General features: G+C 58.5%; 1 protein-coding gene across 1 annotated transcript; it reads left to right on the top strand.

Moving 5' to 3' along the window:
* The first annotated feature begins 5,021 nt into the window (after positions 1-5,021).
* ZSWIM4 (zinc finger SWIM-type containing 4) lies at positions 5,022-23,086 on the top strand. The gene is made up of 14 exons (XM_034657871.1): positions 5,022-5,445; positions 7,446-7,647; positions 9,112-9,468; positions 10,115-10,263; positions 10,384-10,534; positions 11,382-11,549; positions 12,044-12,406; positions 13,732-13,869; positions 14,208-14,462; positions 15,016-15,151; positions 17,378-17,532; positions 18,811-18,974; positions 20,586-20,667; positions 21,060-23,086. The coding sequence occupies exons 1-14, from the start codon at positions 5,293-5,295 to the stop codon at positions 21,917-21,919; spliced, it is 3,333 nt and encodes a 1,110-aa protein (XP_034513762.1). The 5' UTR covers positions 5,022-5,292; the 3' UTR covers positions 21,920-23,086.
* The last annotated feature ends 74 nt before the right edge of the window (positions 23,087-23,160 follow it).

Consider the following 23,160-nt stretch of genomic DNA (forward strand, 5'->3'; position numbering starts at 1 on the left):
TTTTTTTTTTTTTTTAAGATTTTTTTTTTTTTTTGAGAGAGCGCACATATGAGCAGGGGGATGGGGCACCAGGAGAGGGAGAAACAGACGCCCCACTGAGCAAGGAGCCCAATGCAGGAGTCAATCCAAGGACCCTGAGATCATGACCTGAGCCAAAGGCAGACCCTTAAAAGACTGAGCCATCCAGGCGCCCCTAAATGGTGGTTTTTATATGTGAGCAGTTTCACACAAAAAATCCTAATTTACATCTTGAAAAAAAATCACAACTTGTGGCAGCAGAGCCCAAATTTGATGGAAAGACGGGCTTGGGGTTTCCCCAGGCCCAATGCTCAGGTTTCAGCGGGGGCGGGTTTGGGGGAAGGGGGGCTGGAGGACTGGAGGGCAGGGCTGCGTTCAGGGGTGCGATACACACACCCGCCCGCCCTTCGGTGAGCCCCACTCGGGCAACCCCGAGGCCCGTGCTGTCTGCCCACGGTGCAGCAATGTCTCCCCTTAAGCAGGCAGTGAGTGGCTTCTGCCTTTTGAAATGGAGCCCTGTGCCCACTGGGCATTTCTTGTACACCTGCTACGTGCCAAGCTCAGCTAGATAGAGCAGAGAACTAGCATCCTAGCAGGGAAAACAAAACCAGGAAAGCCCGCCAAGCCTGCCCCTTCCAACCCCCCCCCCCCGTGTCCCGCCTCCTGCTGTGGTTCCCTCCCCCTCCCGGATGTCACCTCAGAGAGCCTTCCTCTGCCCTCCCGCACCTCCACCCCCAGGAGTGGTCACTCTGCACGGCTCCGGACTTTTCTCCTTTGCGGCTTTGTTCACGCTGTGTCTCCAACACCTAGGACAGTGCTCAGGAGGTGTTTAATGAACAGGTGTTCATTGAATGAAGGAAGTAATGAATTGTTTCCCTTTTTTTGCAAGGAAAATTTTGCATTTCAATGAACCCGTTCTGATTATTCGGTGCATCATCCCTATACAGCACTCCCTTCCGGGTTTTCTGATTCATAGCATTGTCTTTGAACTCTCAGCTTTGTAAATTGTAAGCAACCGATAGCAATATAAAACCACTTATCTGTAGACATGCAAATTCCATCCCGGCCCCCGGAGGTTTTGTTGACAACCCTTCTCCCCTATGGAAAAAACAATTTGCCCCCATCTGCACGTTTATTTGTGCAAATAGTCTGCTAATGTAAAAGTGCCTGTTCCCCAGACTCTCTTTTGAACCGCGTGTAACATCTGCCTGGTTCCCACATGAGTTCAATGAAAGTGTTAACACGTGTCCATCTTTACATGTCTACGAGAATCACGATTTCTCCCTCTTCTGGAAATTATTTGTAACCTTTATCTGGACTCTCCGAAGAGCGAGGACTGGGGCAGGGTGGGCTCCAAGTGTCTTCTGGTGCCTCCCTGGGCCACCAGGAGGCACCTGGAACCCAAGCCAACCCCACTGGGCGCCGGCGGCGCCCAGACGGGTCAGGGAGTCCTGTAAACCGGCTCCCTTTGTCCCTCTGACGCCAGCCCTTTTGAGGAGGACCCCAGGGGCGAGGAAGGGCATTCAGGCGCAACAGGTATGAGGTCTGGAATGTCAACCCACTTGTTCCCCCTTCACCCCACCCCCTCAGCCTCCCCAAATAGCCTCACTGTCCCGCATGACTTTTCCCTCTACGCTTGTTCCTTCCACTGGCCCACAAAAGCCCACCACTGGTGCTGAAACCAAGAGCCCCAGACTTTGGAAAATACCTACACCCTGAGTTCAGGGCCAGTTTCTGCCACTTCCTGGCTGTGTGATCTTCAGCAAGTCCTGTCACCTCCCTGAGCTTCTGTTTGCCCATTTATTAAATGGGGATCCTAACACCCCTCACTCAGTGTGGAGAATTCTGGAGCCTGAGGGCTGTGAGAGCTGCCTTTGTCCAAAGAGTGGAGCCTAACACTAACCACCCATCCTGTCCTCTCTTGCCTGTCACCCTGGCCCTCTCCGCAGGGCAAGAAAAGTCACTAAATATGGCTTTTCGGACACATTTCAGCCTTCCCTCTCCTGCTTCCACCATCCCCCTCTGCCTGAATGCCCACTTTTCCTGGCGGGCCCTGACACTTAGCCCATGAATCTGTGTTCCAAAAGGGAAGAAAAGAAATGAAAGAAGTAAATCTTGCCAGTTAGGCAGGCCAGAGGGGCTGCATCAGAACCAGGAAGCGAAACTGCCCCGGCTGGTTTCCCGCCTGAGTCAGCGAGGGCAGGGGTTGTGCAGGGGGGCTGGCAGAAGACAGAGACCCTGGAAAGTTGGGGTGGGGTGGCCATAGAGCTGGGGGGGGGGGCTGTTCCCCTCCAATTGAGCCTCCAGGCCCACCCTATTTCCCATGGGTCTCAAGGACATGTGGGTTTGGGGTCAGGAGCTGTGGATGCCTAGACAGTGAGCTCACAGAGGCCTGGGAGGGTAAATGTGGCTTCCATCTCCCTGCAGCCCAAGCTCACCGGCTGCGTGGAGAAGGCAGGACCTGTGAATGGTGGGAACCCTGCTGTCAACCTCTCCTAAAAGTGTTGCTAGGAGGAGAGCTGGCTGAGAGAGATTCCCAGGGGCCTTTCTGACCTCATATATTCCCCTGAGATCACTGTGTAGCCTTGGACAACTTTCTGACCTTCTCCGGGCCTCATTCCCCTCATCGGTAAAATCAGGAAAATGGAATAGAATGTTGGTGCTTCCCAAACACTGTGCATCTGGTCCCCAGCCAATGTGACAGAACCAGCCCACCCATAGGGCTTGAATGCTGGCCCTATCCTTCCCTGGCTGGGGGCCTCGGACATGTCACCTGACCTTTCTGTGCCTGATTTTTCATCCAGGAGAAGGGGATGATGACAATGTTAGTATCTATTGTTAGACAATAAACATCCTGACTCTCTGATAGGCTATTCTCCGTTCCTCCTAGAGTAGACAACCGACTAGAGTTGCCTTGAATGACTTCTCTGATTCAACATCTCAGGACGCCCAGTGAAGCATCCTCGGGGACCGGGACCCCGGCTTAGCTGATACAGCCACGTGCCAGATGCTGAAGGGGACTGCTCGTAAGGGCACACACCCCCCCCGCCCCCAGCGGTTCTGTTTGCAAGGGAGGCAGCTGACATACGGGCTTTGCTGAAGTCCTCCCCGCCTCTCCCCACACCCCAGTGACTCCTTCCCCATCCCTCCATCGTTGCCTCCAGTCCTTTGCAAGAAAGGCACGTGGCCTAAGGCCTAGGGCTTCCCAGTCTGGAAGACTTCAGGCAAGCACTTCGCTCTCCAAGCCTCAGTTTCCTCTTCTGAGAAATGGAGCCTGCGATCCCCACTTTCCAGCACTGGTGGAGGCTTAAGCCTGGTAATGTGCAGGAGCAGTAAGAGCACCACCTAAGCAGTCAGTGCGCCGTGGCCATTATCTGCGTCCTTTCTGTTGCTGTCGCTGTCACTGTGGCAGGCTGTGGCTGTGGTTTCTCAAGACCACCGCTGTCCAATCGAAGTTAGAACGCAAGTCGCATATATAACTGTAAATGTCCTGATACCACATAAAATATAAAACATAAAAGGAAACAGGTAGAATTAATTTGAGTAATATATTTTATTTACCCAAACTTACCTAAAATATTGTCATTTCAACATGTAATCAATATAAAGAAAATTTTTTCAATATCAAAAATTCTTAATGAGCTATTTTACCTTTTTCCCCCCTGCTAAGTCCTTGAAAATTACATTTACAGCATAACCCAATTCCGCCCAGCCCCATTTCAAGGACTCAAAGGCTACTTGTGGTAAGTGGTGACCCTACTGGACAGCACAGGTTGGAGGGAGTTTCCTGAATGGTGAACTGGGGACCGGCCAGAAAGTGCAGCTGGAAATTCCTGGAAGGAAAAAGCCAGAGTTTCCACACGCGGTGAGGGAGACTGGGGGGCAGCAATCAGGCCACGTAAGGACCCACTTGCTCCTGCTTTGTAGACGTTTCAGCGGAACGGGAGCAGAGTATGAGTTGGTTCAGTTACTAAGTTACAGATTGAGTGACTGCTGTATACGAGGCGTTGTTCCTGTGCTGGCGGTATAGCAGTGCACCAATTACACATCTTACTGCCCCTGGGGGTCTCGGTGGAGAGGGGAGAGAGACAAATTAAGCAACTGCTGAACTAGATAAAGAAATGTAGTGGTCATGGAGAAAAGTATGGCGAAGGGGAAACGTAGGGTTTTCTAAGGACAGGGGGAGAGGAAGGATGGCGTGGGCAGCTGGGCCGGGGGGCGGCGGGTGGTTGTGGGGCGGGGCTGGCGATCGAGATCCCGGGCGGCTTCCGGGCCAGAGACGGTGGCTTGGACAAAATGGGTCAGAAAAACAATCGGAGGTGATCGGATGTGACAAGTATTAGGTGAATCTTATGAAATTGCCATCTTAGTAGGTCGAAAATCAGCAATTTCATATGACTCAACATAAAACTCTGGGCACAAAATGGATCGAGGGTTCTTAGCTTGCGGCATGGGTTGGGCTCTATTTCTAGAGAACAAGTCTGTAGCCCCCAAGAGCTCTACCGAGGGGCCTGTGATCCCCGCCACCCCCAAAATATCAAAACTTGACTCCGCGACCAGAGAGGCTGAGAGTTTCTCGCCTCACACAGCCCAGAGGGAGGAGGGTCTGAGCTGCTGCCTTGGAATCCCGCCGCTCAGTCTCGCTCCCCGGCCGAGCCGTGTTGATTGTCCCCTTGCGGAGCCCGGAAGCGACCCTCAGTAAACAAAGCCGTGTGTGGGCGCAGCCTCAGCTGCCCGGGGCGCGCTGTCCAGCCGGAGGGGGGCGGGAGAGGAATGTTGTGAATGAACCCAGGGCCCGCCCCGAAACTCCGCATAAGGAGTGCGCCGCGGGGATCCTCCCACTGTGATTGGCCCCCGGCGCCCCATGATTGACAGCACCGCCCGATGAGCTCTATGATTGGTCTTTCGCGAAAGGACAGGCAGCACATTCAACGAATGAACAGCGAGAACTTGGTGACGAGCCTGGTGATGTAGCCAATAGCGGAGGAGAGCCTCGGAGGCCAAGGGGGGTGCCAATGGGGACGGGCGGCGGGGGCGGGACGACGGAGGAGGATAAAGCGGCGACTGAGGCAGCTTCATTGTTGTGAAGAGTCTTAAAGGGGCCGCATCACCCGGCCGGCCCGGCGCTGGGCTGGGGTGGGTGCGGCTGGGGTCCCGGGGCGGCCGAGCGCGGAAGACGTACTGGAAGGAGGGTAGGGGGCGCGGGAGCCGGCGACGCAAAGCAGGCATCGGACTGACCCCCCAACAGGCCCTGCCCCGGCCCCGGCCCGGCCGATGGACCCCCCCGCGGCCAAGCGGAGCCGGGGCTGCCCCGCGGGACCGGAGGAGCGCGATGCCGGGGCCGGGGCCGTGCGCGGCCGGGGCCGGCCCGAGGCGCTGTTGGACCTCAGTGCCAAGCGAGTAGCCGAGAGCTGGGCCTTCGAGCAGGTGACGGGGTGGGGGGGAGGGATGCACCCCCAACCCCTTCTCAGACATGCCTTCTCCTCCCCTGCCCAACCCCCAGCCTCCGGACCTGCCCGCATACGAGACACCCCCAGAGATCCCCTCCAGGATCCTTAAGTGCGCCCCGAAACACCCTCTCATCCTCCCATTTCACTCCTTCAAGCCCTGTGACCCACTCCCATTCCTCCTGCCATCCCTGCCCTCCAGCCCGCAAGACGCAGGGATGCCCTCAGCGCCCTAGATCCTAGCTCAGGACACTTCCTTCTCCTCCTGCCCAGGGTCCTCGCACAACCCTGGGTACCCTCTTTTTCCCACCTCATCCTCAGCTCCCAGTTAAGGCACCCCATTCAATCCTCACTCCTCTTTCCAACTCCTACAAGCCACCCCTGCTTGGGGGACACCCCCATCTCATCCCCTAGAGACTCCAGATCCCTGCCCCACACCCCCAGTAAAGAACTCCCCCATTTCTACAGATCCCAGGCTCAAGATACTCCTTTCTGTCCCCAGTCCGTGCCTCCAGAACCCACCTGTCTCCTAGAGAACCCCCCCCCCTTTCCTGATCCTTCCCTGGAGTCCTGCTCCCCTCCCTCAGTACTTCTGGGACCACCTCCCACCTGGGGCTGCCCAGCCCCTCCAGTGTCAGGGTACCCTCCCACATTCCCCCTATTTCCCCAGTGCTCCCCCTCCCTCTGTCCGCCAGCCATTCTAGTACTTCCATAGGTCGGCAGCAAGGGCAAGGTCTGGGTCACAGTACCTGTACAGGTGCACCTGGAACCCCACCTGTGTAGTTTCTGGGGGTTCTGCCACAATGCCCCAGGGCTGGGGCGGTTAGAGTCCCCTTTTCCAGCCTCAGAGTGGGCCTCTGAGGAATGGAGATGTTGCCTGGCCCTGACCCAGCCCTCTGCAGTCCCCATAGGCTCTGTCCTCTATGTGGCTTTGGGGGGTGTTCTTTGCTCCCTGGCCTCCCCAGAGTGAGGAAGTCTGCCGGGACTGATGAGTCTGGGCCAAGTGTAGATGGGGCAGGCTCTGATTCATGGCCTGGAAAATCCCTCCTTAGTCATCTGCCAACTGTCCCTGAGGCCTGCGCCAGTCACTGGTCCTCCCACTTCCCCCAGAAACCCAGGACTGGGAGCTTTGGGAGGTTGCTGCCCCTTTATTGTGCATGAGACACCCAGCATCATCCTAAAACCACCTCTGATCGTTCCCATGTACCTGCCCTTGGATCAGTCCTGGTGCTAGGAAAGCCCTTGCCCTCAGAAGCTCCTGGAATCCTCCACAGCCCTTTGGAGTTGTTCTCCCTCCCACTTTGAGGCAACTGGAGCACAGAGAGGTTGAGAAACTTGCCCAAGGTCACTCAGCCAGTGAGTAGTAAGCCCTGATTGGAACCTTGGTTCAACCAGCTTGGTTCACTGCCCAAACCCCACAGGGTGGTGAGGACTCCCTCCCTTCCTGCAGGCCCTTGGAAGCTGAGAACGGAGCCTGTCTTGGGAGTTGGAGCTTGCCAGCTATGAGACTGAGCAAGTGAATTCACCCCACTTCTGAGCTTCAGAGTCTCCAGGCTGCAAAATGGGGTGATAACTAGTATGACTGAGATGTTGCTATGAAAACATGATTCCCCATGTGTTATGGGGAATCACATGCTCAAAGCATTTAGCATAGTGTAGCCTGAGAATATGGAGGCCAGATCACTATTCTTATCACTTTTGCCTTCCCTTCTCCCTTCAAAGCCTGGGAGGTGAGACTATGTTACATTAGGACCTGGGACCTGACATCCAGGAGGGAAGTAGCAGAAAGTTCTAGAATACTAAGTACAGGCCAGGTGTTATTGTAAGCGCGATACTCAAGAGGCAGGTGCTGTTAACATCCCCACCTCACACTTGAAAAAAACAAGCTCGGAGAGGCAAAGTGACTTGCCCAGAGTCCTACTGCTCATAGTGGCAAAGCCAGGATTCAAGCCGGGTTCTAACCCACCACCCTTCCCGCAGGTGGAGGAGCGCTTCTCCCGGGTGCCAGAGCCGGTCCAGAAGCGCATCGTGTTCTGGTCATTCCCACGCAGCGAACGGGAGATCTGTATGTACTCGTCCCTGGGCTACCAGCCCCCGGAGGGCGAGCATGATGCCCGGGTGCCCTTCACCCGCGGACTTCACCTGCTGCAGAGCGGGGCCGTGGACCGCGTGCTGCAAGTGGGTGAGCGCTTGCCCCCCCCCTTGCCAGGGAGGCCAGGAGATCCAGAGCAGGCATAGAGAAGGGAGTAGAGGAGGGCCTGGGCCGAGGGGAGGGGAGGTTCCAGACCTCTGGCTCTGATGCCCAGGGAGGGTTTTACAAGATATTGTGCACTTAGGATCAGAGATCTGCCTAGACCCAAGGCAGCGGGCTTAGATGGGGCTGGGGGGAAGGATGGTGAATCAGAAAGCGGGGGAGGGGCAGGGACCAGCTAAGGGTGGAGGACTGAGGCTATTTCTAGATCCTAGGTGGAAGGCCACTGTGGGGGTTGGGAACGGGATTCTGAGCTAAAGACAAGGGTGGTCCTAGAGTCCTCAGGCAGCTTGACTGGCGGGTGGGAGAAGAGGTGACAATGCAGGGAGGAAGGCAGGTCTGAGACAGCGCTGAGGAGCGATTTGTAAACCAGAAGTGAGAGGAGGTTTCAGACCTCTGACTGAGGGACCGGGTGATGCTGTGGGGCCGAGGTTTAGAGCCGGATGTGAGAAGGAGTCTTAGACCTCAGGCAGAGGGACTCAGATAGAAGTTGGGATCGGACATTTAGGGATGGTCTCACATCTAAGGCAGTGAGACAGGTGGGAGCCTAGAGCAGAAGTTTAAGATCAGCTGTGAGGGGTGGCCTTAGACCTCAGGCAGCGGGGTTCAGGTGAGGGAAGGGGGCAGAGGTTTGGGACTAGTGGCGAAAGAGGATTCTAGACCTCAGGTAGTGTGGCTCAGAAGGGGACTGGTAGAGGTTGAAAGCGAGTTAGCCCAGGAACACTACATCTCCTAGCTGGAGGCGGGGGCTTGGCTAAGATGACCCTCCCTGAACTCTGTCAGCCTGGGGGCCCCCTTGCCTGGACATGGCCCAGTCCGCCACAGGCTTGGCCATCTTCGGCCGGTATGAGGAAGCCGCCGTCTCTGCATGACGCAGCCAGGGCTGGCTGGGGCCTGAGCTGCCCAACCAGTTGGATAAGCCTGGCATCTGGGCTCCCCAGGGGCCAGGGAGGGGCAGGGGGTGATGGGGTGGCCTGGCCCCTTGCCTGCCACATCAGCCCCTTACCCCCAAGTGGCACAGGCCTTGGGCATCTTCCCAGGAAGTTACTGAGCTCCTGGAGCCCAGGCCGTATCCATGGTAACGCAAGGGCTGAGAAAACCACCTTCCACATCATCACTATAATATTCTTCAGAATCAGAACAGGAGCAAGCATTTATTTAGGACTTACTGTATGCCTACAGGGTTCTAAGCACTTACCGAATATTAGCTCATTGACTCCTCTTACAAACGCATGAGGAAGATGTCACTATCTGTTCCCTTTGGACAGTGAGGTTAAGTAGCTTGTGCTAGGTTACTCCATGGGATCTGCACCTGGGGCGGCTTGCTGTGCCCTGTGGACGAGCCCTCCTGTCTCTGGGGTGACACAGCGGCGGCTGGCTTGGCTTTGGTCTTAGGGTTCCATCTGAGCGGAAACATCCGGGAGCTGGGGGGCCCCGGAGAGCCCGAGCGCCTCTACCACGTCTCCATCAGCTTTGACCGCTGCAAGATCACGTCTGTGAGCTGCGGCTGTGACAACCGTGACCTCTTCTACTGTGCCCACGTGGTGGCCCTGTCGCTGTACCGCATTCGGCACGCACGCCAGGTGGAGCTGCGGCTGCCCATTTCCGAGACGCTCTCGCAGATGAACAGAGACCAGCTGCAGAAGTTCGTGCAGTACCTTATCAGTGCCCACCACACCGAGGTGCTGCCCACCGCCCAGCGCCTGGCTGACGAGATCCTGCTGCTGGGGTCCGAGATCAACCTGGTGCACGGTAAGGGCGCCTGGGGGCCTGATGGGGGCGGCACCCGTCTTGGAGTCCTCGGGCCCCTGTGATCCTTGCGTGGGGGTGGGGAGAGCGCCATTGCCTGAAGTCAAGGTCACACACCTACTAAGTGGCAGATCCTGGATCTGACCTGGCCCCGGGCACGGGGGAGCTTCAGCCCCAGGGTGGGGGTGCCCCGAGAGCACAGGAGCCGGCCTGAGTGTGGGTGGGTGGAGGGCATGAAGGTTATGTGTGGAGGTTGGTGGGTGTCAGGGGTGGGGTACAGATGGCGGATAGAGCGGCAGGTGTTGTGAGCTCTTGGGAGGGTTTGGAGCTAAAGCGGTGGGCGGATGGGGGGATGGGGTAGGATGGAGGGTGGGGGGCACCATGAGCAGTGGGTGCGCGGATGGATCATTGAGGATAGCCACGGGGGGATGATGGGGTGCGGGGTGACCTGCTGGTGTGGAAGAGCGGATGGGGGGACGAATGGATGGTTAAGGAGGACGGTAGGTGAACGCAGATTTGGCGGGAAGTGACCGCGGGGCCGGGTGGGAGGGGCTTTGATTGGGATCAAGGTGTACTGGTGGGGGTGGACAGACGGGACTGGTGAGAGATTGGAAACCCCAGCCTCACTTCTTTCCCTCCCTCCCGGCAGGTGCCCCAGACCCCACGGCGGGCGCAGGCATTGAGGACGCCAACTGCTGGCACCTGGACGAGGAGCAGATCCAGGAGCAGGTGAAGCAGCTGCTGGCCAACGGCGGCTACTACGGCGCCAGCCAGCAGCTGCGCTCCATGTTCTGCAAGGTGCTGCGCGGGCGCAGGGGGCGCGGGGGGCGCGGGAGCCGCGGGAGCCGGGGACTGGAGGCCCTGGCACCGGCGCCCCGCCCCCTCCTCACCGCCCGCCCTGCCCCCATCCCGGCACAGGTGCGGGAGATGCTGCGGATGCGGGACTCCAATGGGGCGCGCATGCTGATCCTCATGACGGAACAGTTCCTGCAGGACCCGCGCCTGGCGCTGTGGCGGCAGCAGGGCGCGGGCATGACCGACAAGTGCCGGCAGCTGTGGGACGAGCTGGGTGAGGCCTGGCCCGAGGCACGAGGGGCGCAGGGTGGCTCGGGCGCCCGGCGGGCTCTGGCTACCGGGCCGTGCTCGCCGCACCGTCAGCGTCTGGCCCCTGGATCTCTTCCGAGTGCGCTAGCACCTCTGGTGCGGGAGGCACTGTACGGGTGCCCGGGCTGGGCAGGAAGCGAGGGATTGAACCCCTGCGCTGGCGGAGCTGACACCCGGTGGGGCAGAAAGACGCATTAGCTCTTTTCTGTAAGGGCCGATAGTCAGTCGCTTTGGCTCTGTGGGCCATTGGTCTCTGTCAGGGCTACTCAAGCTTGCCCACTGTCGCAGAAAAGCAGCCACAGACATGCCACCAGATGGGCATGACGGCATTCTAATAAAATTGCCTTTACAGGCACTGTTTATGGGCAGTTCATATAATTTTCACAAGTCACAAAATATTCCTCTGATGTATTTTTCCCCCACCATTTAGAAATGGAAAAGTAAATCTTAGCTTGAAGGTCATTCAAAACCAGGTGGCGGGTTCAGTTTTATTCCGGGGCGGTAGTCTGCTGACCCCTGTGATACATGGTGGTAAGTGCTATAGAGGGGAAAACAGCCAGAGGAGTCTAGCAGCCTGGGTTCGAATCCTGGCTACCCGCTTCCCAGCTGTGTGCCCTTGAGCGACTGCTTTTACCTCTCTGTGCTGTAACGTGAAGAGACTATCAGTTGCAACCTCAGAGGCTCCAGACGAGGAGTGAGCAGAGACCAGTGCCCAGCACACAGTAGGCGCTCCACACGTGTGTGTGGCTCCTGTTGGGGTGAACGCCGAGCCTCCCTCCTGCCCACGTTCACCAGCTGCCCTCCGTCCCCAGGGGCCCTGTGGGTGTGTGTCGTCCTGAGCCCCCACTGCAAACCGGAGGAGCGGGTGAGCTGGCTCCAGCTGCTTGGCAAGTGGGACCAGCTGGATGTGTGCCCACTGGAAGAGGGCAACTACTCTTTCGACGGGCCCAGCCTGCAGCCCACCATGGCCCTCAGCCCAGGTAGGAGAGGGGCCTGCAGCCCTTGCCTGTCCTCGCCACTAGGAGAGAGTGAGTGCCCAGGCAGGGGCGGCTGGAGGCCCATGAAGTGAAATGCTTAAGACGCCAGTTGTTCTGGGCTGGTCTCCCAGCTCGGCCTCCTCCTGGCCGTGGAGGCAGGGGTGGGGGGTCCTGAGAGAAAAGGAAAAAGATACTGAGAAGAGAGAGGCAGAGATGGAGGGGGAGAGAGGCAGAGGGAGGAAAAAAGGAATGGAGTCTGGGGAGGGGGCAGGGCAGGCTGGACAGACGCAGGGACAGTTATTCAGCTCCATTGTCCATGGGCGTGAAGGGCTATAATAGCCCCCCAGCGCACACACACGTCTTTGAAAGGCTGTGGGGAGACGCCACCCCCATCGCTGTGCCCAGAGTCTAGTCCCGAGCTGGCGCTCGGTCAGGGGAGCTGGCCTCAGCCCGAGTGCTAGGGCCCCCTTACCACCATGTGGGCGCCTCTCCCACAGGCCGGGAGGAGGAGGAGGATGAAGAGGAGGAGGTGGTGGCCGCGGGTTCCCGCCACACCGTCTTCGGCCGCGCCCTCCAGGCCGGCTCTCTACACTGGAGTGACGCCCACCTCCAGAGGATCCTGGCCAGCGACTCCTATGGCCCCAGCCTCACAGGCACCGTGGGCGGTGAAAAGCCAACCTTTGACCCCCAGGGCCGCCCACTGTGGCTGGGTGAGCCCTTCCCCACCGCCTGCGCCCGTGTGGACACCCTGCGCGCCCACGGGTACCCCCGCCAGGCCCTGCGACTGGCAGGTGCCATCGTCAACACACTCCGGCTGCAGCGGCGGCATCAGCTCGAGAGCTACAAGCAGCAGAAAAAAGGTGGGTTGCCAGGACTGTCCTACTCCCCCGGGGCTGTAGACACGGAGGCCAACTGCTGGGCGCGGTGGCACCCCTGACATCTGCGGGTTCCTCTCTGGGTCCCACCAGGAAAGCCAGGCCGCCCAAAGGAGTCTTGAGCCAAAAAGAATTTAATACAGGGGATTGAGGGCTTACAAAAGTACTGGAAGGGCTGCGGGATTGAAAGTCAGGGAAGCCACACGCAGGTTCAAGAACTCGAACTTCAGAAGCACAAGGATTGCAGCACACGGCTGCCAGTGCACTCAGCAGCCTGCAGCCCCCGCTGGGGGGCCGCTCTCAAGAGAGCCCTCAGAACCTGCTGGCAAAACCTCCTATCTATGCCCTGCAGAGAGCCGCACACCTGCTCACGGAGGCTGCAGGAGAATCAGGGCCTTCTCCTGTCCCAGCAGCCGTGCCGCACACAAAGGAGCCTGGGACTTGTAGTTTCTAAGCTTCCAGCCCCTGTGGTACGGGGCAGGTGCTAGTCACAAGTCTTTCAGGAACAGGGACCCAGTGTGCCCAGATCTTCCAATTTTTCAAGACAGGCCAGCAATCTGCATTATGTGATGTGCAATTTACTGATTTTTAAACGTGGGCAACAAATTCAAATTTGTGTTAGGGAAAGAAAAGCCACACTGTGTGGGCCAAGAAAAGAACATGTTTGTGGAGGAGCTATGGGGAGGCAGGAGGGAGGCCACCAGTTTCGTTGTCTGGGGCTGATGGGTCAGTTATCGGGAAATTGCACCCTGAGTGTCATGGAACTCTGGGGGACCTGGGACCCCAGCAGAATCCAGCCCCATTCTTGAGGCACAGGGAGAGCCCCCCAGAGCATGTGAGAGCTATGCTGACATCTTACAGAAGTATAAGAGTTTCCCAGGAGAAGGGGAGGGAGGAACAGCGTTCCAGGTAGCAGGAACAGCAGGGGCAGGAGCCCAGGGGCAGGAAAGAGCCAGGCTCATGGGAGGAGATTGGAGAATGGGGCTTTCAGATGGGGCAGGTGGCCCCTGAAAGCTCTGAAAGCTGGGTGGGCTCAAGAGAGGTGGGAGGGAGGAGAAAGTCCGTGGGTGCATATCTTTGAAAGCACCCAGTTTCACGCGTGTGTCCCTGCCCGGCCAAGGTCTGGCTGTGGGACAGGAGGCCAAGGCTTTGGGGGTAAAGACTGCTACAGATCTCACGGGCAGACAGGATAGCTGCTGGGTGGGTGTGTAGTGGGCGGGCACTGGGAGGCTGGGCTGGGGGTTGGAGGAGAGAAGCCCCCTACCTAGACTTGTGGGGAGCAGGCACTGAGCCCCTCATACTGCCTGCAGAGCTGCTGCAGAAAGGTAACACCTGCATCACCAACACGGAAGGATGGGTGGGCCACCCCTTGGACCCCATCGGCTGCCTCTGCAGGGCGCTCCTGGAAGCCTGCCGCCTGGAGGAGGAGACCCTCGCCCTTTACCCAGGTACCCACACTGGGGCCCCCGGGGAGGAAATGGAACATTTCCCCTTCCCCCTCCCCAGCCCAGAACCCCAAGAAAGTGGGGCCACGCTCTTCTCCTTGGTCAGGTCACAGCCCCTGGCCAGTGCCAGGAGCCAACAGACTTCGCTCCTCCTGAAAGCAAGGCCACCACAGACCCAGCTCTCTGCTGGTAGAAGGTGTCTGGTCAGTGCTGGGAGCTGCTGGGTTCCCCCCTAAACCCAAGCGCCCAGTCTCCATGTTTGAGTTGAAGAGCCCCGCCCCCCCGGGGGTTCCCGGAAGGGAGCGCCCCCCTCCAGCGGCCCTGGTACCCGGTTCCCACAGACTCGGGCCCTGAGAAGCGGAAGGCGGCCTACCAGCACGTGCCGGTGCCCGGGAGCCCCGGGGAGTCCTACTTGGCGCTGGCCCTGGAGGTGGCCCTGCTGGGCCTGGGGCAGCAGCGGGCCCTGCCCGAGGGACTGTACGCGCAGGACAAGGTGGTGCGCAGCGAGGAGCAGCTGCTGGCCCTGCTGGAGGAGGTGGAGCTTGACGAGCGGCTGGTGCAGGTGCTGCGCAAGCAGGCGGGGCTGCTGCTGGAAGGTGAGGCCCCGCCCCCAGGCCGGGGCTGGGGGCGGAGGGGTCCTGCCCCTGTCCTTTAGTGGCCTGGTGGCTGCTGGATCAGGAGGCCACTTCTGCTGGCCCTTACAGTTCGCTGCTACCTGGACAGTGCCTAAAAGGTGCGATCAGCCCTTGGCTCACTCACTGGATAGTGCCTGTGGCCAATACTGCTGGGGGGGCGGGGCGGGGAAGAGGCCCCGCCCCTCGCTCCTCAGCATCAAGGAGCTGGTCCTTGGGAGGCCCCACCTCTGGAGCCGGCGTAGCCCCACCTCCACCTTCCGGCCCCGCCTTGTCTCTGCGTCCCGCCGCCCTCCCAGGGGTGCCCAGGGTGTCCTCTTCGGATTTTCCGGTGCTTTTCTGTCTCCTCCCTGCACCAGCCCCCCACCCCTACCCTCGGGACCTCTCTAGCCCCTGGCCCCAGCCACTTTATCCTGGGGCCAGCCCATCCCCTCCTCAGAGCCTGGGGTGTGGGGAGACCTGGGGAGGGGTACAGATGAGCCCTCGCCTGGGGGCTGAGCTCAGGATGCCCCTGCAGGGGGTCCCTTCAGCGGCTTCGGAGAGGTGCTGTTCCGGGAGAGCGTGCCCATGCACACCTGTGCCCGCTACCTGTTCACCGCGCTGCTGCCCCACGACCCCGACCTGGCCTACCGCCTGGCGCTGAGGGCCATGAGGTGAGAATGGGCCGCTGGGGACTGGGCAGGATCGGAGGGTGAGAGTCACCCTCAGAGCCCCATCCTCCCGCCTGAACTCACAAGCTGGTTAATGCCATCCCCCTCAGGCAGGCATCCCGGGTTGCCCTGTGCTTTTTAAATATACGCGTGTAGTAGTATTTCAAATTTGAGGGAGGTCCACATGGCACAGAATTCAGAGCTCTTCTCCAAACATTTTTCACCCCACTTACCCAAATCTCTCTGGAGACAAGCAGTGTCACCACTTTCTTCTTATCTATCCCCCAACAATCAAGATTTCTGCCAACCCATAATCTGGAAATTGAAGGCTAGTCTTCCTTTTACACCCACGATGCATCCTGTGTCTGTTCCTTGCACCTTATTTTCACTGAACTTGGCATCTTAAAGGTTTGGTTGTATCACATAGCACGTGAACTGCTTTAAGGATGTACCAGAAAAGAACCAATTTCGAGTTGACAGACAACGACCACTCTTTCCCAAAAAATGTTGCTATGAATAACCTTTCCATTTCACACATACCAGCTGAACACAGAGCAGTTTGTAAGGGCCCTCTGGGTAGTACACCGTGCCCAGCAGATAAGGTGAGTTCTGTCCCCGGTCTCTGATGCCGTCATCCAGAGATACCTCTTAGCATTTAGGGTGCATCTTTCCAGAATATTTGGAAAGAGTAATCTGTGAAGAGCTGTGATTTCTAAGCCAGGAACCAGCACAGGACAACCCATGGACCAGACATGGCCTGCCACATGTTAAACCCGTGAGATCAGATCAGGTTTTTACATTTTTAAGTGTTTGAAAATAAATCAAAAGAATATTCTGTGACACATGGGAAGTATATGAAACTTGAGTTCCAGTGTCCAGGAATAAAGTTTTATTGGCACACAGCACGGCCATTCATTTACATATTGCCTGGGGCTACTTTTGCGTGGCAGTGGCAGAGTTGAGTGGTTGTGACAGAGACCAAATGGCCCTCCTGGGAGCCGAAAATATTGACTGTCCAAATCTGTGCAAAAAAACAAAACAAAACAAAACGGTGCTGATCCCTGGTCCAGATCCATGACTCAGATTACCTTATGTAATCTTTTTTTTTTTAATTTTAATTATTTATTTGAGAGAGAGAGCATGAGCAGGGCAGAGGCAGACTCCCCGCTGAGTGGGGAGCCCAAAGAGGGGCTCAATCCTAGGACCCTGAGATTATGCCCTGAGCCAAAGGCAGATGCGTTACTGACTGAGCCCCCTGGGCGCCCCTGCCTCATGTAATCTTACCAACCTAGAGAAATAAGCATGTTTACCCCCATTTTACACCTAGATGTGTTTAAGGTATGTCCAAAGTCACATATCGAGGAAATTTTGGTAATATTTGAAACCAGAATAGTCTTGACTCCTTTTGCATGCTGTTGATCCCATCTAACAACTTGGAAGAACTTTCTAAATACGAAATAGGAATATAGAGAGTGGGCCGTCTAGCAATATTCCCCTAGTGGGCGTGTAAAGTCATTCCAAAAACCTTTGTTGTCCGGCTACCCACTTTGTTTGGGGCATTGTTCTGGCTGCGGGAGATGCGGCAGTGAATAAAATAGTCACAAGTGCCTGCCCCCATGGAGCTGACAGGTTTTAGTGAGGGAGATAAAATAATAAATTATTTTAAATAAATATTAATAGGTAAACTATGTTGTGTGTCAGGGGGTGACCTATAGCAGAGAAGGCCTGGGAGAAGTTGGGAGTGGGAATTTCACATGTGGGAGTGTCAAGGAAGAAACCACTGAACAATATTTGAGTAAAGCCTTGAGGGAGGTGAGGGAGAAGCTGCAAGGATGTCTGGGAAAGAGTGTTCCTGGCAGAGGGAAGAGCATATGCAAAGGCCCTGAGGTAGGATGGTGCCTGGTTCCTGTGAAGGGCCTTGAGGGGAAGAGTGGCTGGAGCAGAGTGAGAACGGGAAGGGGGGTGACTGAAGGACTATGGGGGGCCTGCATCAGGACACAGTCTCCTCACATTTTTATCAGCCCTTGAGGCATGAAGAGAGCGTTGTTTATTTAATCCGCCTCCAAGTGCTAAGCACAAACAGTACTCCAGTGGACAGCTGGCACACACATCTTCCGTCTGCCTGCGTGCCCGTGGCTTTGCTGGCCCAAGCAGGGGGGCTGCAGCTGAGGCTAGAGGCCCCAGCCTCCTCTCACCAGGGGCTTGCTTCTCGCCCTCCGCCCCCACCAGGCTGCCTGTCCTGGAGACAGCGTTTCCAGCCCGAGAACCTCACCCCCACCCTCTGGACTCCATCATGAGCAACCGCTTCCCCCGCTGGTTCATCCTTGGCCACCTGGAGACGCGCCAGTGCGAGCTGGCCTCTGCCATGCTGACAGCTGCCAAGGGTGAGGGCGGAGCCTGCCCCCTGCCCCCCCCCCCGTCCCATCCTCCTCTGCCTTCTCTTTCCTCCTTACCCTTATCCCTTCCCTCCTCTTTTTATCCTTTCACCAAATTTCAGTTTTCCTTGAGCACTTTCTGGATGGACCAGGCACTGTCCCAGGTGCTGAGGAGTGAACAACGCTGTTCCAAGGCCTGTGCCATCTGGTGTTCCATGCGGGGGGGGAGCATGGGCAAACCCTAAACAAGGTCAAACACTTAGTGATGTCACTCAGTGAGCAAGAAGGTAACAGGGGCCATGGAGGGGGAAAAGCAGGCGAGCACTTAAGCCTAGAGGGCAGAGCTGTTGCCTGCGTCTGGCATCCCTGGCACCTTGAGCTGCCCTAACAGCCCGGCAAACCAGGCAGCTTCAACCACAGATGCTTATCTCCTCACAGCTCTGGAGGCTGCCGGCAGGGTGGGTTCCCAGGGAGGACTCTTCCTGGCCTGCGGATGGGCCACTCTCCTGCTGTGTCTTCACAAGGAGGGGAAAGGAGTGCTCCCGGTTGATTTCTTCCTTTTCTTGAGAGGACACTCAAGCCCTCCTGGTGTCCTGCCCTCAACTCCGCCCCAAGCTGAATGCCTCCTGAAGTCCCCACCTGCATACCATCATCCTGGGGATTAGGGCTTCACCATTAATGTGGGGAGGGTCAGTACAGGCATGGAGAGCATTCCAGGCAGAGGGAACAGCCTGTTCAAAGGCCCTGTGGCTGGACAGTGCCTAGTATGTTTGAGGAACAGAGGAAGCCGTGTGGCTGAAGCGAAGTGACAGAACCGTAGGATCTGGGCCAGTGATAATAGCCATCAAAGCTCACATTTGCATAGCTCTTGCCACATGAAAACCTCTCAAGTAGGGGCTCACCGTGGGCCTGGCAAGCAGGTACCGTCGTGTTGGTATAGCCCATTTCACAGATGGGGCAGCTGAGGCACAGGAAGGTCAAGCGACTTGCTGGGCATCATGTAGCTAGTGGATGGTGGGGCAGGGATTGAACCCTGGTGTTCTGGGTCCCAAATCACTGCCCTTGACAATTAGGGGTCCCTTGGTGGCTTTCTCCTGCCGGGTGGGGGGATAGAGGAGACGAGACAGGGTGCCAAGGGGGGTCTGGATCTTCCCAGAACCACTGCCAGCTGCCCCTGCCTCCTCACACGTGTGCACCTGGTGGAGGGACCTGCGCGAGCAGGTCGGGCAGCAGCAGGGGCTGGTGCCAGCTGTGCCAACCGTGCCCCTCTCCCTCCTTCCACCCCAGGGGACCCCAAGTGGCTGCATGCGGTACTGGGCTCCATCCAGCAGAACATCCACTCGCCCGCCCTGCTCTTCAAGCTGGCGCAGGACGCCTGCAAAACGGCCACCCCGGCCAGTGCGCCTCCCGACACCACGCTGCTGGGCATCGCGCTGGAACTGGGCCTCCAGGTGAGCATCAGAGGGGGAATGCTGCCCGAGGACAGCCCTCAGCGTGAGCACAGCCCTCAGCGTGAGCGGCACTCCCGGGAGGAAGGGTCCCCCGAAGGAGGCCCTGGGGTCCCCAGTGGGGGATGGGCCTGTGAATGAGGGACTCAGGTGGTGGAGTTTGAAGTGCGCATCCCCTCCTGGGGGTGTGGTTGAGGACGAGGACGCGGGTCCCAGGTCCTTCAGGTGAGCGCGTGGGCCATGAGAAGAAGCCGTGCCTCGAGTGCTGGCCTTGGGGCGAGGCCTGGAGCTGGGGTGCCCACTGTTAGGGACCATGTGGCGGGGGTGGGGGGCGCGAAGCCCAGGGAGCAGAGCCTGGGATGAGGAGCTGGCTTGGGGGGCGGGGCCTGTGAGGGACCGGCCTGGAAGAAAAGGCTGGGGCTGAGGGGCGGGGCCCGGGGAGGGGCCTGAAGGTGAGACGCCGCCTCTGCGGATCGGGTTTGTGGTTGAAAGTCCCTGCCTGCGGGTTGGGGCCGTCCCCAGGGCCCAGGCAAGGGCTGTCCTGCTGGGGCAAGTCAGAGGCCAGCATGGGTGCTGCATGTAGGTGAGGAGTCGGCTACAGGGTGTGGGACCCGGAGGGGGCGGGGCCTCAGAGCGTGGCCCGAGGAAAGTAAGAATGGAGAACAGTTTGGGGCAGGCTTGCAGGATGGGGTGGGACCTTCCCAGCTAGAACCGGCCAGCAGGGGGCCTGCAGAAGGTGGAATTGGGCGATGAGTCCCGAACGACCTCCTGTGGGGGAGTGGAATCATAGTAGGGGGTCTGGGAGAGGTGAGACGAGGGTGACCCACTCCTTAGGAACTTCCAGAATGCAGAGTCCACCAGACAGGACCTGGGGAGGGGGCCTGGGGGAGAGGCAAGCAGGGAAGGTGCGGACTGGGGGGTAGGACCCCAAGAAGGTGGGGCCTGGAGGGCAAGTGCTTTGTTTGGGGCCACAGGGGGGTCTCTGCTGACGTGAAGCATGGAATGTGCCAGAGAGAAGGGGCAGGTTGGATTGTTGTCTGGGGTAGGCGCCGCAGGGCCTCAGGATAACACCCGCGATAATAACAACAGCAACGGCTGGCATGGGCCGAGCGCTTGGAAGCAACACTGTGTGAGATCTTTTTTTTTTTAAACAACTTTATTTTTTATTTTATTTTATTTTTTAAGATTTTATTTATTTGAGAGCGAGAGAGCACGAGCGGGAGGGGCAGAGGGAGAAGGAGAGGGAGAAGCAGACGCCCGGCTGAGCGGGGAGCCCGACATAGGGCTCGATCCCTCCCAGGACCCCGAGACCATGACCTGAGCCAAAGGCAGACGCTCAACCGACTGAGCCACCCAGGCGCCCCCATATGAGATCTTTACCTAAAAATTTGCACTGAATTCTCAGAGGAGAGCCCTGAGGGAGAGGTTTTGAATCCCCATTTTCTAGAGGAGGAAACTGAAGGCCCAGGTAGGTGAGGCCACTTGTCCGGAACACGTGGCTCACCACCGATTCAGCCCTTAACGCCCCAGTGTCCCCGGGCCCCTCAGGATCCCCGATCCCCTGGGTAGGCCGGTGCGAGGTTTTGGTGATCTTCTCCGCCCCACGTGCCGCAGGTGATGCGGATGACCCTGAACACCATGACCTGGAGGCGGCGGGAGATGGTGCGGTGGCTGGTGGGCTGTGCCACAGAGATCGGTGAGTCCCGAGTGAGCCTGCCACCCCTCTCCGTGTGCGGCGAGAAGTAGAGCCTTTGCCGTGGCTCCAGCCCGAGCTCAGGGCTACGCTGCTGGGGAGGCCAGTTGGGGGTACAGAGCTGGACAAAGGCCCAGAAGCTGGGCAGGCTGAAGTGGCTTGGAGAAGGGACAGGAGCCCCGAAGCGTAGCCCCCCACACACTTTTCCCACCGAGTCCGGCCGCCCCCTGCTCCTTTGGAAGGTGAAGTGCAGTTTCTGTCAAGCTCGGGCTGGAGGAGAGGGCTTGTGTCTTCAGCCCTGGCAGGTGGGGTTGGCGGCCTGAGGGCAAACCCCTGCCCACCCGTGCCGTCCCTGCCCTTCTTCCTGGCCAGCTTTGCCCTCTTGCCTCCCCCAGGCCCACAAGCCCTGATGAATATCATGCAGAACTGGTACTCCTTATTCACACCAGTGGAGGCCGCCACCATCGTGGCGGTGACGGGCACCACGCATGCCACGCTGTCGCGGCTGCAGCTGGACGCGCCCCGGCGGGAGGAGCTCTGGGCCTGTGCGCGCACCCTGGCCTTGCAGTGCGCCATGAAAGACCCGCAGAACTGTGCCCTGCCCGCCCTCACCCTTTGTGAGAAGAACCACGCGGCCTTCGAGGCCGCCTACCAGATCGTGCTGGACGCCGCAGCCGGCGGCCTGGGCCACGCTCACCTCTTCACCGTGGCCCGCTACATGGAGCACCGCGGCCTACCGCTGCGGGCCTACAAGCTGGCCACGCTGGCCCTGGCACAGCTCAGCATCGCCTTCAACCAGGACAGCCACCCCGCCGTCAATGATGTGCTCTGGGCCTGCTCGCTCAGCCACTCGCTGGGCCGCCACGAGCTGTCCGCCATCGTCCCCCTCATCATCCGCAGCATCCACTGCGCCCCCATGCTCTCGGACATCCTGCGCCGCTGGACCCTCTCAGCACCTGGCCTGGGGCCCCTGGGGGCCCGCCGGGCCGCCAAGCCCCTGGGCGCCGACCGGGCGCCGCTCTGCCAGCTCCTGGACGCCGCGGTGGCGGCCTACATCGCCACCAGCCACTCCCGCCTCACGCACATCAGCCCACGGCACTACGGCGACTTCATCGAGTTCCTGGGCCAGGCCCGTGAGACCTTCCTGCTGGCGCCTGACGGGCACCTGCAATTTGCCCAGTTCTTGGAGAACCTCAAACAGACCTACAAGGGCAAGAAGAAGCTCATGCTCTTGGTGCGGGAGCGCTTCGGCTGAGGGGCGGTGGCGGGGACCCCCTCGCCCCTGCTTCTGTGGCACCAGCTCTCCATCAGGGGCCTCGACACTGGAGGCCCATGTGGCATTTCAGTATTAAGTCAGGGAAGGAGCCCGGCTGGAGCTAGGTGGTCTTGCCTGCCATCCCCCCAAGCCCTGCTGGAGNGGGGGGGGGGGGGGGGGGGGGGGGGGGGGAAACGTCCTGCCACATGCGTGCCTAGGAGTGTGCGAGCGAGTGTGCGAGACGCAAGGATCAGAAGCCATACCACCACCCAGAGGCCTGGAAGGGGGTGTGTGCTTGGGCAGCTGGTATGACCCCCGCCTTGGGCACCCCAAAAGCAATAGGCAAGCTCTCCTTCCCCAAACTCACAGGTCTGGCTTGGACTGGGGGTGGAGGTGGGGGCTGCAAGGCAGGACTTTCCAGAAACTGGCTCTTAAAGTCAATGTAGCAGACCCTCCCCACACCCCACTCTGGGTGTCCAGGGGACTTGTGTTAGGGGTCTAAATCTCCTTTTATACCCTCCTGTCACTGCCTCAGGGGCCCCATTCCGCAGTCCTATGCCCACGCCAGGCTGCCCAGCTGGGACCGCGATGGCTCATCCATCCCCACTGAAGGATTTAAGGAGGCCTCAGGCCTCAGTCACATACCTCACCCCCCCGCCCCGGTCCAGCCAGGACTCCCATTCCCAAGGATGCCAGGATCCCAGGGCGGGCTTGAGGGGTCACTACTCTCCCTCCCCCCTACCTGCTAGTCACTGGACATACAACTCAGGAACTGAGCCAGGCTCAGGCTGTCCTCCAACCCTGGGGTTGGGGGACACAAGCCCAGGAGAGCCAGGGACCCCCACCCCAGATCTGGAAAGGAGAGTGGTTGGCATCTTGACATTTTCTGGCTCTGGCTCTGGCTCTGCCTTTCTCCTCCTCCGTGTCCCTGCTCCTCCCCTTCATCTTACTCTCCCTTTCCATATTTCCCTCTATTTCGCCTTTCTATTTGTGGCTCTGAATCTCAGCTGCTGTCTCTCTTGGGTCTCCCTTGCCCCACCTTGGCCCAGGGAGGAGGAGGGAGTGTCCCACCCCGATCACCCCCCTCTGTCTCTTCTCCTCTTGTAATTAAGGACAAAATCATGTCATTTTGTAACTTTTTTTCTATTTATTGAACGGTATATTGTATTTCCTTTTTCCTTTTTTTTTTTTTTAATATTGAACACAGCTTTGGAGACTGAGGTGTGTCCCCTCCCCCCTAC

The sequence above is a fragment of the Ailuropoda melanoleuca genome, chromosome 4 (assembly GCF_002007445.2).
Source record: "Ailuropoda melanoleuca isolate Jingjing chromosome 4, ASM200744v2, whole genome shotgun sequence".
NCBI classification, from domain to species: domain Eukaryota; kingdom Metazoa; phylum Chordata; class Mammalia; order Carnivora; family Ursidae; genus Ailuropoda; species Ailuropoda melanoleuca.

Bases quoted from the DNA above. Each gene is read 5' to 3' on its own strand.
- ZSWIM4 (XM_034657871.1), top strand. From the start codon at position 5,293: ATGGACCCCCCCGCGGCCAAGCGGAGCCGGGGCTGCCCCGCGGGACCG. The intron at 12,407-13,731 runs GTGGGTTGCCAG...TACTGCCTGCAG, and splicing joins CTACAAGCAGCAGAAAAAAG to AGCTGCTGCAGAAAGGTAAC. The intron at 20,668-21,059 runs GTGAGTCCCGAG...TGCCTCCCCCAG, and splicing joins GGGCTGTGCCACAGAGATCG to GCCCACAAGCCCTGATGAAT.